The sequence below is a fragment of the Oncorhynchus mykiss genome, chromosome 9, assembly GCF_057628025.1.
Source record: "Oncorhynchus mykiss isolate SJ-2025 chromosome 9, ASM5762802v1, whole genome shotgun sequence".
Classification (NCBI taxonomy): domain Eukaryota; kingdom Metazoa; phylum Chordata; class Actinopteri; order Salmoniformes; family Salmonidae; genus Oncorhynchus; species Oncorhynchus mykiss.
Genome location: NC_143030.1, coordinates 17,913,242 through 17,931,509, shown reverse-complemented (window position 1 = coordinate 17,931,509; position 18,268 = coordinate 17,913,242). Strand labels below are relative to the sequence as shown.

The window sequence follows — 18,268 nt, the reverse complement described above, 5'->3', positions numbered from 1 at the left end:
GTGAAATACAAGAGCAAATATATTGTAAAAGTAGTCTTTAAAAAAAAGTGTATAATTCTAATATTCTGTGAAATGTATATACTAATACACTGAATTAAAATATAAACTCAACATGCAACAATTTCAGATTTTACTGAGTTACAGTTCATGTAAATTAGTCAATGTATATGTATATTATATGTTAGTCAAATTTAATAAATTCATTAGGCCCTAATCTATGGATTTCCTATGACTGGGAATGCAGATATGCATCTGTTGGTCACAGATTCTTTTTAAAAATGTAGGGGCATGGATCAGAAAAGCAGTCAGTATCGGGTGGGACCACAATTTGCCTCATACAGCGCGGCAGTGTTGAGCAGGCTGTTGATTGTGGCCTGTGGAATGTTGTCCCACTCCTCTTCAATGGCTGTGCGAAGTTGCTGGATACTGGCGGGAACTGGAACACACTGTTGTAGATGTCGTTCCAGAATATCCCAAAGAAAGCTCAATGGCTGACATGTCTGGTGAGTATGCAGGCCATGGAAGAACTGGGACATTTTCAGCTTCCAGGAAATGTGTACAGATCCTTGAGACATAGGGCCATGCATTATCATGCTGAAACATGAGGTGAAGGGGGCGGATTAATGGCATTACAATGGGTCTCAGGATCTCAAATTGCCAATATTTGTTAGTTGTCCATAGCTTATGCCTGCCCATACCATAACGGTTAGAGTGTTGGGCCAGTAACCGAAAGGCTGCTGGATTAAATCCCCGTGCTGACAAGGTAAAAACCTGTCATTATGCCCCGGAACAAGGCAGTTAACCCACGGTTCCTAGGCTTTCATTGTAAATTAGAATTTGTTCTTAACTGACTTGCTAGTTAAATAAATGTATGTAAAAAACAATAATTCATATACAATTAAAAACACTGCCACCATGGGGCACTCTGTTCACAACGTTGACAAAAGCAAACCGCTCACAAACAGGATGCCATACCCAATACAGTTAACCGTTATTAATCTGTGAACTTCTCCAGCGTGCCATCGAAGGTGAGCATTGCTCTCTGAAGTCCGTTACAACACCAAAGAGCAGTCAGTTCAAGACCCTGGTGAAGACGATGAGCAAACAGATACGTTTCCCTGAGACAGCTTCTGACACATTTTTTGGTGGAAACCCAGAGTTTCATCAGGTGTCCGGGTGGCTTGTCTCAGACCATCCCACAGGTGAAGAAGCCGGATGTGGAAGTCCTGGGCTGACGTGGTTACACGTAGTTGTGAAGACGGTTCTCTGAAACAACGTTGGAGGTGGCTTATGGTGGAAAAATAAACATTAAATTCTCTAGCAATCTGGTTATAAGAACGGAGGCACAGATGTGAATGAGAGATAAGATGACGTACGTGTCACTGATCACTCAATTTAGAATCCTGCTGCTGATGTGAACCCAGACATCTGTCGTCACCACAGTGGGAAAACTCAGTTGAACTGATAATACATTCATGTTCTTTCTGTGGACATTGATCTGGACTGGGTGTTAACCATCTGTACTCCCTGTCAGTGACTCCTCCCCCCTGTATGTCACATCTGAGAGTGACAGACTCTCCACTGAATATCTGGGAGCTGTCGGGGTGTATGGTCAGAACAGCCTTAGCCACTCCTGCATAAGGGCATAGCGAGATTTCTTAGTGTGTGTCCGGATTAGTGTACCGCTCCATGAAAGCGGCAGCTCTAGCCTTTAGCTCAGTGTGGATGTTCCCTGTAATCCATGTCTTCAGGTTGAGATATGTACGTACGGTCACTGTGGGGACGACGTCATCGATGCACTTATTGATGAAGATGATGACTGAGGTGGTATACTCCTCAGTGTCATTGGTCTTCTGACCACGTTCGTATTGAGCGAGTCACTGGTACTTCCTGCTTTAGTTTTTGCTTGTAAGCAGGAGTCAGGAGGATATTATTATTGCCAGATTTTCCCAAATGGAGGGCGAGGGAGAGCTTTCTATGCATCTCTGTGTATGGAGTAAAGGTGGTCTAGGATTTTTTCCCTCTGGTTGCACATTCAACATGCTGGTAGAAATCTGGTAAAACTGATTTAAGTTTGCCTGCATTAAAGTCCCCAGGCCACTAGGGGCACTGCTTCTAGATGCACATTGTCTTGTTTGCTTATGTCCTTATACAGCTTGTTGAGTATGGTCTTAGTGCCAACATCGGTTTGTGGTGGTAAATAGATGGCTACGAATGATATAGATGAGAACTCTCTTGGTAGATAGTGTGGTCTACAGATTATCATGAGGTACTCTACCTCAGGCGAGCAAAACCTCAAGACTTCTTTAATATTAGAAATCGTGCACCAGCTGTTATTTACAAACGGACACACACACCCGCCTCTCGTCTTACCAGACATAGCTTCTCTGTCCTGCCAATCCTCACATATGCATTCCTCTTTTCCAGGTGGATGGATCTTCACATGTGATCACATAACCTTTCACATGTGGAATCAATGAAAATCATTTGGTTTTGGAACACTTCACATGTGATGATATTTCATATGAAGTTTCAGAGGTGGATATTTTTAACATTACATTTCACAGGTGATGCCCTAAAATTTGTCGTTAGGATGTCCCCGGAACGTCACACAGTCAATGTTTTCAACTTTCATATTTGACTCACTTTGACATGATTACATTGTGATTGTTTATTTATACTGTAATTATTATTCAAGATATCCACTTGACCAAGAAAGAGATAGTAACTTAACTAAATGACTACCGACCCATTGCACTCAATTCCATCATTATGAAATACTTTGAGGGGCTTGTCAAAGACTACATAACATGCTCCCTCCCCGACACACACGACCCTCTCCATTTCCCCTACTGCCCCAACAGATCCATGGACAACACAATCGCCATTTCACTGCAAGCAGCCCTCACACACCCGAACAAGAGGATTGCATATCTGCGGATGCTGTTTATTGACTACAGCTCGGCCATCAATACCATTGTGCCCTCTAAGCTCACCAGAAAACTCACAGCCCTGGGACTGAACTCTTCCTTATGCAACTGGGTCCTAGACTTCCTGACGGGCAGCCCTCAGGTGATGAAGATAGGCAAAATTACCTCATCAACACGGATTCTCAACACAGGGGCCCCACAAGGGTGCATCCTTAGTCATCTGCTGTACTCCCTGTATACCCACGACTGCATGGCCTCAACCAGTTCCAACTCCATCATCAAGTTCACTGGCGACACAACAGTAGTAGGCCTGATTACCAAGAGCGGCGAGACACCATACATGAAGGAGGTAGGCACTCTGCCGGTGTCGTGCCAGGTAAAAAAACACTCCCTCACCTTCAGCAAAACAAAGCTGATTGCGGACCTCAGGAGGAACCAGGTTGGACACGCCCCCATCCTCATCAATGGGGTTGCCGTGGAGATGGTCAAAAACTTAAAGTTCCTTGGCGTACATATGTTAGAGGAGCTGAAATGGTCAAACCACACGGACACTGTGGTGAGGAGGGCTCGACAGCAACTCTTTAACCTCAGGAGGCTGATGAAATTCTGCATTTTCCCAAGGGGCCTCACAGTATTCTACAGGAACACCATCAAGAGCACACTGTCGGGCTGCATTACAGCCTAGTATGTTAACTGCATCACAGCCTGATACCGACAATTACCCTGCCCACAACCTAATGGACATTTATATTTTTCATTGTCACAGTTGTAAATATGTATATATTTTTGTATTTTGTATTATTGTTTCATTTACACCTGAACTGTTGGATCTCAGAGTTTAAGTATTTCACTGTACACTGCTATTACATCTGTGACCTTATGCATGTGACTAAATAAACAACTAATCTAAATGCAACATGTCCTCACAAGCATTTTGCAAAACCCGCAATTACATCTGATAAATATGTGTATGTGACCAATAAAATGTGATTTGATTGAAACTCACAATCTCTTGGTTCATGGCATTCCAATCTTCCACGGCACCGTTTGTGTGTCAATAACTGATTTCACCTGTATTGCTAAACGTTGAACTCTACTGTAAATCTCAGCTTTGTTTAAAATACACTCAATAAAACCTATTATATTTATCATAGTGATTCAGGAGTAACATTAAAACAGAATAATATGCCCCACCAACATTATACAAATATACAGAAAAAACACAAGTTACTGAATTAATTAAATAAAATAAATGATGTCAGATTAACTGATAACTAAAATAGAAGTGCAGATGGCATTATTTTGCAAAGTGCGGTGATATAGGTTTAGGTATAGATATAGGAATAGGTAATTCATCTGTAGGGGACTTCTGAGAATGCAGAAGTACAGACTCTTTAGCGCAGCAGAAAGATCAGCGTACCCCAAATGTAGAGGTTCTGAGTTTCAAATCCCAGGTGGGGGCATATTGAAGTGATCATGATCATGTCAAATGTACAGCATGTCACTCACCTTAAAACTCCTACACCATTTAATTACATCCCTTGCAAAAAAGACTCAGGTGAAATGTGCGGTTTTACATTAAAATAGCATTTTCACATGTGAAACAACTGTTTTCACATGTTGAGCGGACATTTTCACATGTGAAAACAAGAGACTTGAGGTAAATCTTGAAACCATATGTTCACATGTATTAAATTAATATTATCACCACCTTTTCACGAGAGAAAAAATACGTTTCCACCTCACATGTGAATTGCAACAATTTCACGTGTGAAAAACTTTCACCTGAGAAAATCTAACTCTGTAGAATTGCATTTTCACATTTGATTTTTTTTTATATTTGCTGTTTTAGTTGTGAAAATGTTATCACGTTAAGTTTCATGGCATCACATTGAATATTTGTATCCCCATGTTGTCTCATTTATTTCACGAGATCATGTTTTCATGTGCTAAAATATTTGCCGTTTAATGACGTGTAGTTTACATTGACTCCGTAAGTCCAGCAGGCTAGTCTTTTTCTTCTTTTTTATTTCATGTTTAATTTCTTACTATTATTGTTTTTTATTGGTGCGTAACTGTTATGAAAGTTGTATTGTCAATTTTGTTTTGTATTTAAATGCCACTTTAAATGTGTACATGACACTGCAACAACATTTCCCCATGGGAACAATACAGTCAGTAAGTAAGTAATGTTATCACATGTCACTTTACATGTTGCCACCTACAGTACCAGCAGCATACCACCCTTCATCCCACTGCTGGCTTGCTTCTGAAGCTAAGCAGGGTCGGGCCTTGTCTGTCTCTGGATAGGAGACTGCTGGAAGTGGTGTTGGAGGGTCAGTAGGGGCCACTCTTCCCTCTGGTCTAAGGAGATCCCAGGGCAGTTTAGGTGACATTTCCCTACTTAGTGTGCTGTCTTATTGATAGGAAGTTAAATGGTTGTCCTGACTCTCTGTGGTTATTAAAAATCCCATGTCACTTATTGTAAGACTAGGGATGTTAATCCTGGTGTCATGGCAACATTCCCAACCTAGCCACCTAATCATCCCCCTCATTACTAATTGGCATAATACAGTGTCTTCAGAAAGTATTCACACCCCTTGACTTTTTACACATGTTGTTGTGTTACAGCCTGAATTTCAAATGTATTAGATTGAGATGCTTTGTCACTTTGTTACTGGCCTACACACAATACCCCATAGATATTTACAAATGAAAAGCAGACATTTCAGACAAGCAGACAAGTTCAGAAGTGAATTTTATTAACAAGTCACATAATAAGTTTCATGGACTCACTATGTGTGCAATGATAGTGTTTAAAATGATTTTTGAATGACAACCTCATCTCTGTACCCCACACAGACTATTAGTTATAAGGCCCCTCAGTTGAGAAGTGAATTTCGAACACAGATTCAACCACAAGACCAGGTTTTCCAAAATCTCTTAAAGATGGGCACCTATTGGTAGATGGACAAAATGTAAAAAAGCAGACTTGAATAACCATCTGAACATGTAGAAGTTGGTAATTACACTTTGGATGGTGTATCAATACACCCAGTCACTACAACGATACAGGTGTCTTTCCTCACTAACTTGCCAGAGAGGAAGGAAACTACTCAGGGATTTCACCATGAGGCCAATGGTGACTTTTTAAAACAGTTAGAGTTAAATGGCTGTGATAGGAGAAAACTGAGGATCGATCAACAACATTGTAGTTACTCCACAATACTAACCCAATTGACAGAGTGAAAAGAAGGAAGCCTGTACAGAATACAAATATTCCACAACAGCACACTAAAGTAATTCTGCAAAAAATGTGGCAAAGCAATACTGTTTTTTGGTGCTGAATACAGAGTGTTATGGTTGGAACAAATACAATACAATACATTCATCATGAGTTCCACTCCTCATATTTTCAAGTGGTGACTGCATCATGTTATGGGTTTGCTTGCAATCGAGGACTGGGGAATTTTTCAGGATAAAAAATAAACAGAGTTAAGCACAGGCAAAATCCTAGAGAAAACCTGGTTGTCTGCTTTCCACCAGACCCTGGAGATGAATTCACCTTCCAGCAGGACAATAACCTAAAACACAATGCCAAATCTACAATGGAGTTGATTACCACGAAGAAAGTCAATGTTCTTGAGTGGCTGAGATACAGTTTTGACTTTACTTGAAAATCTATGGCAAGACCTGAAAATGGTTGTCTAGCAATGATCAACAAACAATTTGACAGAGCTTGAATTTAAAAAAAATAATAATGGGCAAATATTGCACAGTCCAGGTGTTGAAAGCCAAGGAAAACCAAGAAAAACTCACAGCTGGAATCACTGTCAAAGTTGATTATATAAAGTAATGACTCAGGGGTGTGAATAATTATGTAGTTAAGATATTTCTGTATTTCATTTTCAATAGATTTTCAAACATTTCTAAAAACATGTTTCACTTTGTCATTATGGGTATTGTGTGTAGATGGGTGAGAAAAGTAAACAATTTAATACATGTTGAATTCAGGCTGTAACACAACAAAATGTGAAATTAGTCAAGGGGTATGAATACTTTCTGAAGGCACTCTATCGTCACCTCTCCACCTAATAGCTGATGTGTGGTGAGAGCTCTGACACACAACTGATCAGCCAGGTGGGTGCAACACATTGCTGGTGGATGAGGTGGGTGCAACACATTGCTGGTGGATGAGGTGGGTTTCCCAGTACTATGTAAAGCGCTTTGAGTACCTCAATTGGTTAAAAAGCGCTATATAAATATAAAATATAACACAAAATATACTGTTATTTAATGACAATGTTTGCTAACAATATCAGTGTAAACAAACACTGTACATGAATGAATTCCCCTAGCAACATTCCTCAGCTGTATACCACAACAAGTGGCAGGGTGGCCGTTTTGTGGTAGTTTCAATTACGGACTGCAGCTTTAAAATGGCCAGAGACTTACCATGTCCTGCAATATCATTTTAGTACAATTTACTAATAAGCATTTCCACTGTTTTATCAATAAGGAATAAAACACAAAAAAGCTAAAGTATAACATTTTCTTAATATACATGAGTAGTCTTTTTTCCATCAAAGGTTTAGTAAATCAGGTAATTAGTGTTCATACACAAACACACTAACTCAGTACTTACAGAGTAACACACAGATCAAGGTGGACTCCATTGTGTCCTGCTGGAACTCTGAACTACAGTTCTTCTGACAAACCCCTCTACTTCCTATACGATGACAGACGGATTAGTTCACGCCTCTTTACCATCACACAGAGGACTAGAGAGAAAAGCTTTCAACAGAAATGAACAAAGACTGAAAAAAGAGTATCGGTTAAAGGCGTGTTTCTTTTCTGACCAACTTCTCTGTAGGGCCCCATACTGCATGATGTCACACTGGTTACTTCCTCTTTAGCCAGCTAGCCAGCTAACCTCAGTTGTTCCACTGCCCACACAGGAAATATAACAACTTCAGACAAACCCTAACTTAACAGGGCTCCTGAGTGGCACAGCGGTCTAAGGCACTGCATCTCAGTGCGAGAGGCGTCACTACAGACCCTGGTTTGATTTCAGGCTGTATCACAACCGGCCATGATTGGGCGTCCCATAGGGTGCCACACAATTGGCCCAGCGTCGTTAGGGTTTGGCTGGGGTAGGCCGTCATTGTAAATAAGAATTTGTTCTTAACTGACTTGCCTGGTTAAATAAAGATTTTTTTAATAACAAACACACACGTGCACACACACCTGTGCACGAACCCGCACATACACACACATGCACGCACCATAGAGAATTGCTTTGTTCGCTAGGTTATAAACCCTGCATGACGATAGCTGCCAGGACCTATTGCAGGGCTCTAAAATAAAAATAAAAATTTGTAACAATAGTGCTCCCAAATGTTTTAAGTTAGGAGCACCACATTTTTATATTGATTGAGATACAGCCTATATTGGGCCAATATGAATTCTAGCTACCTTTGAAGCACATGTTGTGCCCCAGAAACTAATATGTAACACCGTAAAGACATTTGTTTATTATAAAAGCTAAAATGTGTATATAAATACCTGTCATTGGAATTACAGTAATTTGTGGATATTAGGATTCTAAATTGTGTAAATGCACTATTTTCCTATTGAGATGCATTACAATTAAAATTGTACACTGTCTCTTTAAAACGTCAGGTGACTGAACAAAGTGTAAACAAATGGTTAATGACGGGAGAGTAGTTTTAGACCGGCTCACGATATGGTATATGAATATAAATTGTGGTTCCGGCGATTCACTATTGGGAGATTTTGGTAATATGGGTCTTTTGAACTGTTTGGGCTAGAAGCTAGCCTGCTTTTGCTGCGTTAATGGTCCCACCATGATGCTGACAAATCTGAACTGGCTTCTTTCTCTAGGGCAGTACCAGATAGCTGTCTGTGGCTCTGCCGCCCAATGAGGGTGAAGTAAACCCCCCCCCCCGTTCTTCCCTAAGACCCAGAAGTAAAGTAAGAAATTACTATACTGACTAATCTCTAGCTCAAAGGAGAGTGTGATCCATAACAGCGTCAAGTCGCATTTGCCAAAATAATCTCTTAGAATCCTTAAAAGGGCTGAGGGGCTTTAACAGTGAGCGCCGGAAACCTGGTCTCCCGTAGAACAGGGAAGCCAATATGGTTTCACCTGTCTTGTTGTATAGAGTAGCAGCGCCCTTTGATACGAAAACAGAGGGTGGCCAGTGTTGGGGCAGTAACTGAAAGGTCGGTTGTTTGAATCCCTGAGCCGTCAAAGTGGATAAATCTGCCGTTCTGCCCTTGAGCAAGGCAGTTAAACCCCCACAACAACTGTTCCCCAGGTGCAAAAGACATGGATGTCAATTAAGGCAGCCCCCCTCACCACTCTGATTCAGAGGGTTTGGGTTCAATGCGGAAGCCACATTTCAGTTGAATGTGTTCAGTTCTGCAAATGACAAAGAAGCCCCTTGACTGTGATTGTTTGCGTCAACAGTTAGAGGCAAAAAGGGCCATGGTGAAGGGTGGAAGACATATTGCCCTCCTGCTCTGTGTGTTGGTGAGACTGGAGGGAGGGCTGACATGCTGAATCCACCCCTGGCTGAAAACATGAGAAAGTGCCGGGGGGAGAGCTTGAGGGAGGTGGGCATTCAGGGGGAACAAAAAGTGTGTGTCCTCCATTTTCTGTTGTGAGCACAACACAGCCACTAATGTCAGCTGCTGCACAGAGAATAGAATAGAATAGAGAGAAGCATTCTACAGAAATGTATGAAGACTGTGAGAAAAAAAGAGTAACCGTTGCTGGCCTGTATGTTTTCTGACTGACTTCTTATGATTAGCTACATGACCTCACACTGGTTACTTCCGTATTGGAGAAAAGGAGGGTGAAATGAGAATAGATACCGGAGATGACATCAGAGCTTGCAGTTGGATATCAGAATGTGCAGATGGTTGTTTCATTTTTGCACCCACAATGCACAGAAAGATAGATAGATAGATAGATAGATATGCCTTACTGAGTGTAGGCCTCCCTTCAAGCCTAGGGTGCTAACCTGGGTTGGCGCCCCTCCTTGGGTTGTGCCGTGGCGGAGATCTTTGTGGGCTATACTCGGCCTTGTCTCAGGATGGTAAGTTGGTGGTTGAAGATATCCCCCTAGTGGTGTGGGGGCTGTGCTTTGGCAAAGTGGGTGGGGTTATATCCTTTCTGTTTGGCCCTGTCCGGGGGTATCATCGGTTGGGGCCACAGTGTCTCCTGACCCCTCCTGTCTCAGCCTCCAGTATTTATGCTGCAGTAGTTTATGTGTCGGGGGGCTAGGGTCAGTTTGTTATATCTGGAGTACTTATCCTGTCTTATCCGGTGTCCTGTGTGAATTTAAGTATGCCCTCTCTAATTCTCTCTTTCTCTCTTTCTTTCTCTCTCTCAGAGGACCTGAGGCCTAGGACAATGCCTCAGGACTACCTGGCATGATGACTCCTTGTTGTCCCCAGTCCACCTGGCCGTGCTGCTTCTCCAGTTTCAACTGTATTGCCTGCGACTATGGAATCCTGACCTGTTCACCGGACGTGCTACCGGTCCCAGACCTATTATTTGACCATGCTGGTCATTATTGAACATTTGAACATCTTGGCCATGTTCTGTTATAATCTCCACCCGGCACAGCCAGAAGAGGACTGGCCACCCCTCATAGCCTGGTTCCTCTCTAGGTTTTGGCCTTTCTAGGGAGTTTTTCCTAGCCAACGCGCTTCAACACCTGCATTGCTTGCTGTTTGTGGTTTTAGGCTGGGTTTCTGTACAGCACTTTGAGATATCAGCTGATGTACGAAGGGCTAAATACATCAAGTTTGATTTGATTTTGATTTGAACCTCAGTTGTTCCTCTGCCCACAAATAGACATCTTCACCCCCACCTTCTTCCTCCTCCTCACCCCCTCTCTTCACACACATTACTGATTTGTAGTAGCATGAGTCAAAACCACAGTCCGCTAGCTAACTCCTTCATTATTCAGATGGATCTGAGGGATACTTTTAGTTAAAGACTGACCACATAGATATGTCTTCGTTATTGTGTTGTTTATGTGATGTGTATCAGGGTAATTGTTCATGTATTTTGCATGTGCATGTGTGTGTGTTGTTTAGTTTGTATGTGTGTGTGTGTGTGTACGTCAGAAGCATACACATGCATTACCAAAACACAGAGATGGGAGGAGATTCAAAGCTGGGAAACTGGGTACATGAATCAAAACATTTTAGCGTTTCCCAATTTATTCCAATAATTTACCTCTAAATATCTGAATGTGTATATTTGTAGAGTGTAGAGTGTGCGACACTTGTACAACATGTAAAGGAGCAAACATAAATAGAGAGAGAAAGGTTAAAGGGGAAAAGCAGTCAGACTTCACCTTTAGTGGGTACAGCCTGGTAAACATCTGGGGTTATCGCCCCCTTCAGGGACAGGCTTGTAACTACTCCACATTCTAGTGGATCACAATATAGAAACTAATATGGTCGTTGGTCACATAGCAACAGCATAAGCCCTCAGTGTACTGGGTCTGCCCTCTTATTCCTTCCTCTCTCTATCTCATCATAATAGTACAGACATGGAACACTTCTGTATGGGTTCATATCAGTAGAAGTCAATCTGAATGTGGTTTACAGAAGACTGTCAGCCCTATGGAGATTTTGTTAGAAAGTGTTACATAATAAGAAATGTATAGAAACATTCAAGCATTGTTTCAACTCAGAAATACAGAAAGTAAAATGAATATGTACTTAAATCAAGTTATATTTCAAAGCAATATAATGATGAGGTGAATCATCACTTTTTATTTGATATATGAGAATAATTATAAAACACAACATACCTTCTCCATTTTAAGTTCCATAGTGGAACACCCATCTGGCTCCTTTAACAACTACTGAAACCATTTTACAAAATACATGTTGAAAATGTATATCTGCTGTAAAAGTTTATTTTATTTTTTTACAAAATACTTAGACAGAATTTGAAAACGAATATAAGTCAAAAGTTTGTGGAGTTTAAAGGTAGATTCAGCGATTTGACATAGATGTAGAAAGTAAACTGCATAGTGGTTCAATTTCCACAACAACTAAGAACGTTGAAGCATGAGACTCAACTTCCCTGTTTTGGTCCTGTGACTTCCAGACTGTGAACGTGAAGTGAACCCGTGCATATGTGCAGATACTGTCTGTGGCTGTGTGAGAATGAAGTCCTGCATCTCGCTCATCTCAATATCTGCAGTGATACTCTTGGCAACGTAATTTCGCTGAGTCTACCCTTTATATAAAAATAAGTGTTAAAGCTGCATTGTGTAAATATACATTTTTAATAACAAACTATAGCTACGTGTTCTATCTTAACTGTTATAGTAGGTCGACCAACCAGGTATAAACGCATCTTTAGTATTTAAAATTAGAATAAAAAACAGAAAAGATTCATGTACTGTATATATCCACCTGTATGTAAAAAGCATGACATTATTTAAAATACAACATATTTAAAAAACTACAACAAATTTGACTTTTAATTTTAAAAAATGCACTACACTCTTGTTTAATTAGCAAACTGAAATAAAGACAGATAAGTGTAATATCAAAAAAATCTACATCAATCAACAATAACAAAGGAAAGCTTACAAGCCACCAAAAGCTGAAATTGTTAACTTACAAAACCATAACATTCAGCATTTGTGAAATTCCATTTAGTGATATTAAACTCAGTAAACACAATCATATATCAATGGTAAAAACTTAACAATCATAAAAGTGGTTGTTCAGCTTACAGTTCATGCTGTAATGATCACACTGATGATTCGTTCTGTTCGATGACATCATCACATGGTATCTGGTCTTGAGGAGATTTGACTGTTGAACACAAACCTACAGGAATATAATGGATGGAAAGTATCACTAGAGACTGCTCTTTCAAATGTACACAGCTATAAAATGTAAACAATCAGAGAGCATGACAAAAAGAAAGAGATTATCCAGCTGGATAAACTGGTTGTAAATACACTGAAATAATGTTCTCACCTCGAGCCCTGCAGCATTTCACTGTCAGCACAATGGACACCAGTAGAAAAGGAGACACCACCAGTAGACCACACAGCAGCCTGGTCAGAGAGATGGAGACAACGGAACCTGGAGGGACTAGAAAAACACATGTTTTACCTACAATACACCTGAACACACACACACACACACACACACACACACACACACACACACACCTCTCACTGGCACCCATCTCTCTGGTGATTCTCCTTCACCAGATTTACACGTATAGAATCCTTCATCTGACTTGGATACTGCAGGGATGGTCATCTCTCCTGTGGTCTCATTCTTGATGAGTGTTCCATCTTTGTAGAAATCAGTCTTGGGTTTAGGATTTGTTCCCTGATGTCTAAATGTACAGGTCAGAGTCACAGAGTCTCCTTCAGTCACAGGATGGACAGGACTCTCCAGGATCACATCACCAGCTGTGTAACATAATATATAAATAATACTGTAAATCTGGAGTCATCACTCACAATACATCAACATCTTTTAAGCTTGTACATTTTTACATTGACATTTTAGTCACTTAGCAGATGATCTTGTCCAGAGTGACTTACAGTTAGTTAGATAGCTAGGTGGGACAATCACATATCTCAGTCTTAGTAAGTACATTTTTCTTCAATAAAGCATCAACCAGATAGTCAGTGCTAGGCGGCGGTAAAAGTCAAGAGTGACTGTTAGTTCTGTGTTTTTAGGGTGGGTGGATATTTTATGAGATGCAATCATTCAGTTACAGAACTGAAAATCATATCATACATACATGTAAAAGAAACACTGTGAATGTTGTACAACAGACGCTCCATGCACTGTGAATGTTGTACAACAGATGCACCATGCACTGTGAATGTTGTACAACAGACGCTCCACGCACTGTGAATGTTGTACAACAGACGCTCCACACACTGTGAATGTTGTACAACAGATGCTACACACAATGTGAATGTTGAAAAACAGATGCTCCATGCACTGTGAATGTTGTACAACAGATGCTCCATGCACTGTGAATGTTGTACAACAGACGCTCCATGCACTGTGAATGTTGTACAACAGATGCTCCACACACTGTGAATGTTGTACAACAGATGATCCACACACTGTGAATGTTGTACAACAGATGCACCATGCACTGTGAATGTTGTACAACAGACGCTCCACGCACTGTGAATGTTGTACAACAGATGCTCCACACACTGTGAATGTTGTACAACAGATGCTCCACACACTGTGAATGTTGTACAACAGATGCTCCACACACTGTGAATGTTGTACAACAGATGCACCATGCACTGTGAATGTTGTACAACAGACGCTCCATGCACTGTGAATGTTGTACAACAGATGCTCCACACACTGTGAATGTTGTACAACAGATGCTCCACACACTGTGAATGTTGTACAACAGATGCTCCACACACTGTGAATGTTGTACAACAGATGCACCATGCACTGTGAATGTTTGTTCAACAGATGCTCCACACACTGTGATGTTGACAGTATTACTGTACTCTCCAGACTCACACAATAGCATTAATTTGTCATAAAACTGTTTTAGACTCACCAGTAATGTTTATCTGGACTGGGTCACTGTACAGGGTGTAGTAGACTGGGTCTCCTCTCCCAGCTCTGCACCAGTACTGTCCTCCATCAGAGACACTGACCCTGCTGAGTGTGTAGGAGTATCCAGAGGTTGTGGTTACTGGTGTAGACTCTGGTCTGTGTCTGTACCAGGAAAACTTCCAACCAGGAGACTCTACAGTACAGCTCAGTGTAATACTGTCTCCTGTGAATATGTTCTCTTTGTCTGAAGTCAGTGTGGTCTTTGGCTGATAATCTGTGGGTATTTCAATAGGTTTGAATGGTAAGATAACAACAACAGCAACAACAACCAAAAGACTCACTATTCACAGTAACAGAGACAACATCACTGATGGATGAAGATGTGGGTCTGAATCTTCTCTCTCCCTGACACCAGTAGAGACCCTGGTCAGACTCAGTAACTCTACTGATGGCTGAAGATGTGGGTCTGGATTTTCTCTCTCCCTGACACCAGTAGAGACCCTGGTCAGACTCAGTAACTCTACTGATGGATGAAGATGTGGGTCTGGATCTTCTCTCTCCCTGACACCAGTAGAGACCCTGGTCAGACTCAGTAACTCTACTGATGGATGAAGATGTGGGTCTGGCTCTTCTCTCTCCCTGACACCAGTAGAGACCCTGGTCAGACTCAGTAACTCTACTGATGGCTGAAGATGTGGGTCTGGATCTTCTCTCTCCCTGACACCAGTAGAGACCCTGGTCAGACTCAGTAACTCTACTGATGGATGAAGATGTGGGTCTGGATCTTCTCTCTCCCTGACACCAGTAGAGACCCTGGTCAGACTCAGTAACTCTACTGATGGATGAAGATGTGGGTCTGGATCTTCTCTCTCCCTGACACCAGTAGAGACCCTGGTCAGACTCAGTAACTCTACTGATGGATGAAGATGTGGGTCTGGATCTTCTCTCTCCCTGACACCAGTAGAGACCCTGGTCAGACTCAGTAACTCTACTGATGGATGAAGATGTGGGTCTGGATCTTCTCTCTCCCTGACACCAGTAGAGACCCTGGTCAGACTCAGTAACTCTACTGATGGATGAAGATGTGGGTCTGGATCTTCTCTCTCCCTGACACCAGTAGAGACCCTGGTCAGACTCAGTAACTCTACTGATGGATGAAGATGTGGGTCTGGATCTTCTCTCTCCCTGACACCAGTAGAGACCCTGGTCAGACTCAGTAACTCTACTGATGGATGAAGATGTGGGTCTGGATCTTCTCTCTCCCTGACACCAGTAGAGACCCTGGTCAGACTCAGTAACTCTACTGATGGATGAAGATGTGGGTCTGGATCTTCTCTCTCCCTGACACCAGTAGAGACCCTGGTCAGACTCAGTAACTCTACTGATGGATGAAGATGTGGGTCTGGATCTTCTCTCTCCCTGACACCAGTAGAGACCCTGGTCAGACTCAGTAACTCTACTGATGGATGAAGATGTGGGTCTGGATCTTCTCTCTCCCTGACACCAGTAGAGACCCTGGTCAGACTCAGTAACTCTACTGATGGATGAAGATGTGGGTCTGGATCTTCTCTCTCCCTGACACCAGTAGAGACCCTGGTCAGACTCAGTAACTCTACTGATGGATGAAGATGTGGGTGTGGATCTTCTCTCTCCCTGACACCAGTAGAGACCCTGGTCAGACTCAGTAACTCTACTGATGGATGAAGATGTGGGTCTGGATCTTCTCTCTCCCTGACACCAGTAGAGACCCTGGTCAGACTCAGTAACTCTACTGATGGATGAAGATGTGGGTCTGGATCTTCTCTCTCCCTGACACCAGTAGAGACCCTGGTCAGACTCAGTAACTCTACTGATGGATGAAGATGTGGGTCTGGATCTTCTCTCTCCCTGACACCAGTAGAGACCCTGGTCAGACTCAGTAACTCTACTGATGGATGAAGATGTGGGTCTGGATCTTCTCTCTCCCTGACACCAGTAGAGACCCTGGTCAGACTCAGTAACTCTACTGATGGATGAAGATGTGGGTCTGGATCTTCTCTCTCCCTGACACCAGTAGAGACCCTGGTCAGACTCAGTAACTCTACTGATGGATGAAGATGTGGGTCTGGATCTTCTCTCTCCCTGACACCAGTAGAGACCCTGGTCAGACTCAGTAACTCTACTGATGGATGAAGATGTGGGTCTGGATCTTCTCTCTCCCTGACACCAGTAGAGACCCTGGTCAGACTCAGTAACTCTACTGATGGATGAAGATGTGGGTCTGGATCTTCTCTCTCCCTGACACCAGTAGAGACCCTGGTCAGACTCAGTAACTCTACTGATGGCTGAAGATGTGGGTCTGGATCTTCTCTCTCCCTGACACCAGTAGAGACCCTGGTCAGACTCAGTAACTCTACTGATGGATGAAGATGTGGGTCTGGATCTTCTCTCTCGCTGACACCAGTAGAGACCCTGGTCAGACTCAGTAACTCTACTGATGGATGAAGATGTGGGTCTGGATCTTCTCTCTCCCTGACACCAGTAGAGACCCTGGTCAGACTCAGTAACTCTACTGATGGATGAAGATGTGGGTCTGGATCTTCTCTCTCCCTGACACCAGTAGAGACCCTGGTCAGACTCAGTAACTCTACTGATGGATGAAGATGTGGGTCTGGCTCTTCTCTCTCCCTGACACCAGTAGAGACCCTGGTCAGACTCAGTAACTCTACTGATGGATGTAGATGTGGGTCTGGATCTTCTCTCTCCCTGACACCAGTAGAGACCCTGGTCAGACTCAGTAACTCTACTGATGGATGAAGATGTGGGTCTGGATCTTCTCTCTCCCTGACACCAGTAGAGACCCTGGTCAGACTCAGTAACTCTACTGATGGATGAAGATGTGGGTCTGGATCTTCTCTCTCCCTGACACCAGTAGAGACCCTGGTCAGACTCAGTAACTCTACTGATGGATGAAGATGTGGGTCTGGCTCTTCTCTCTCCCTGACACCAGTAGAGACCCTGGTCAGACTCAGTAACTCTACTGATGGATGAAGATGTGGGTCTGGATCTTCTCTCTCCCTGACACCAGTAGAGACCCTGGTCAGACTCAGTAACTCTACTGATGGATGAAGATGTGGGTCTGGATCTTCTCTCTCCCTGACACCAGTAGAGACCCTGGTCAGACTCAGTAACTCTACTGATGGATGAAGATGTGGGTCTGGATCTTCTCTCTCCCTGACACCAGTAGAGACCCTGGTCAGACTCAGTAACTCTACTGATGGATGAAGATGTGGGTCTGGATCTTCTCTCTCCCTGACACCAGTAGAGACCCTGGTCAGACTCAGTAACTCTACTGATGGCTGAAGATGTGGGTCTGGATCTTCTCTCTCCCTGACACCAGTAGAGACCCTGGTCAGACTCAGTAACTCTACTGATGGATGAAGATGTGGGTCTGGATCTTCTCTCTCCTTGACACCAGTAGAGACCCTGGTCAGACTCAGTAACTCTACTGATGGATGAAGATGTGGGTCTGGATCTTCTCTCTCCCTGACACCAGTAGAGACCCTGGTCATACTCAGTAACTCTACTGATGGATGAAGATGTGGGTCTGGATCTTCTCTCTCCTTGACACCAGTAGAGACCCTGGTCAGACTCAGTAACTCTACTGATGGATGAAGATGTGGGTCGGGCTCTTCTCTCTCCCTGACACCAGTAGAGACCCTGGTCAGACT

At 42.6% G+C, this 18,268-nt stretch overlaps 1 protein-coding gene across 1 annotated transcript in view; it reads right to left on the bottom strand.

The window, feature by feature from the left end:
- LOC149980799 (basement membrane-specific heparan sulfate proteoglycan core protein-like) overlaps window positions 1–18,268 on the bottom strand; it is a 162,250-nt gene that overhangs the window by 53,165 nt on the left and 90,817 nt on the right. The window contains exons 7-8 of the mRNA XM_090185681.1: window positions 14,560–14,832; window positions 1,516–1,633 (exon numbers count right to left, since the gene is read on the bottom strand). Coding sequence (XP_090041807.1) covers window positions 1,516–1,633; window positions 14,560–14,832 — 391 coding nt within the window. The remainder of the gene's footprint in view (window positions 1–1,515; window positions 1,634–14,559; window positions 14,833–18,268) is intronic.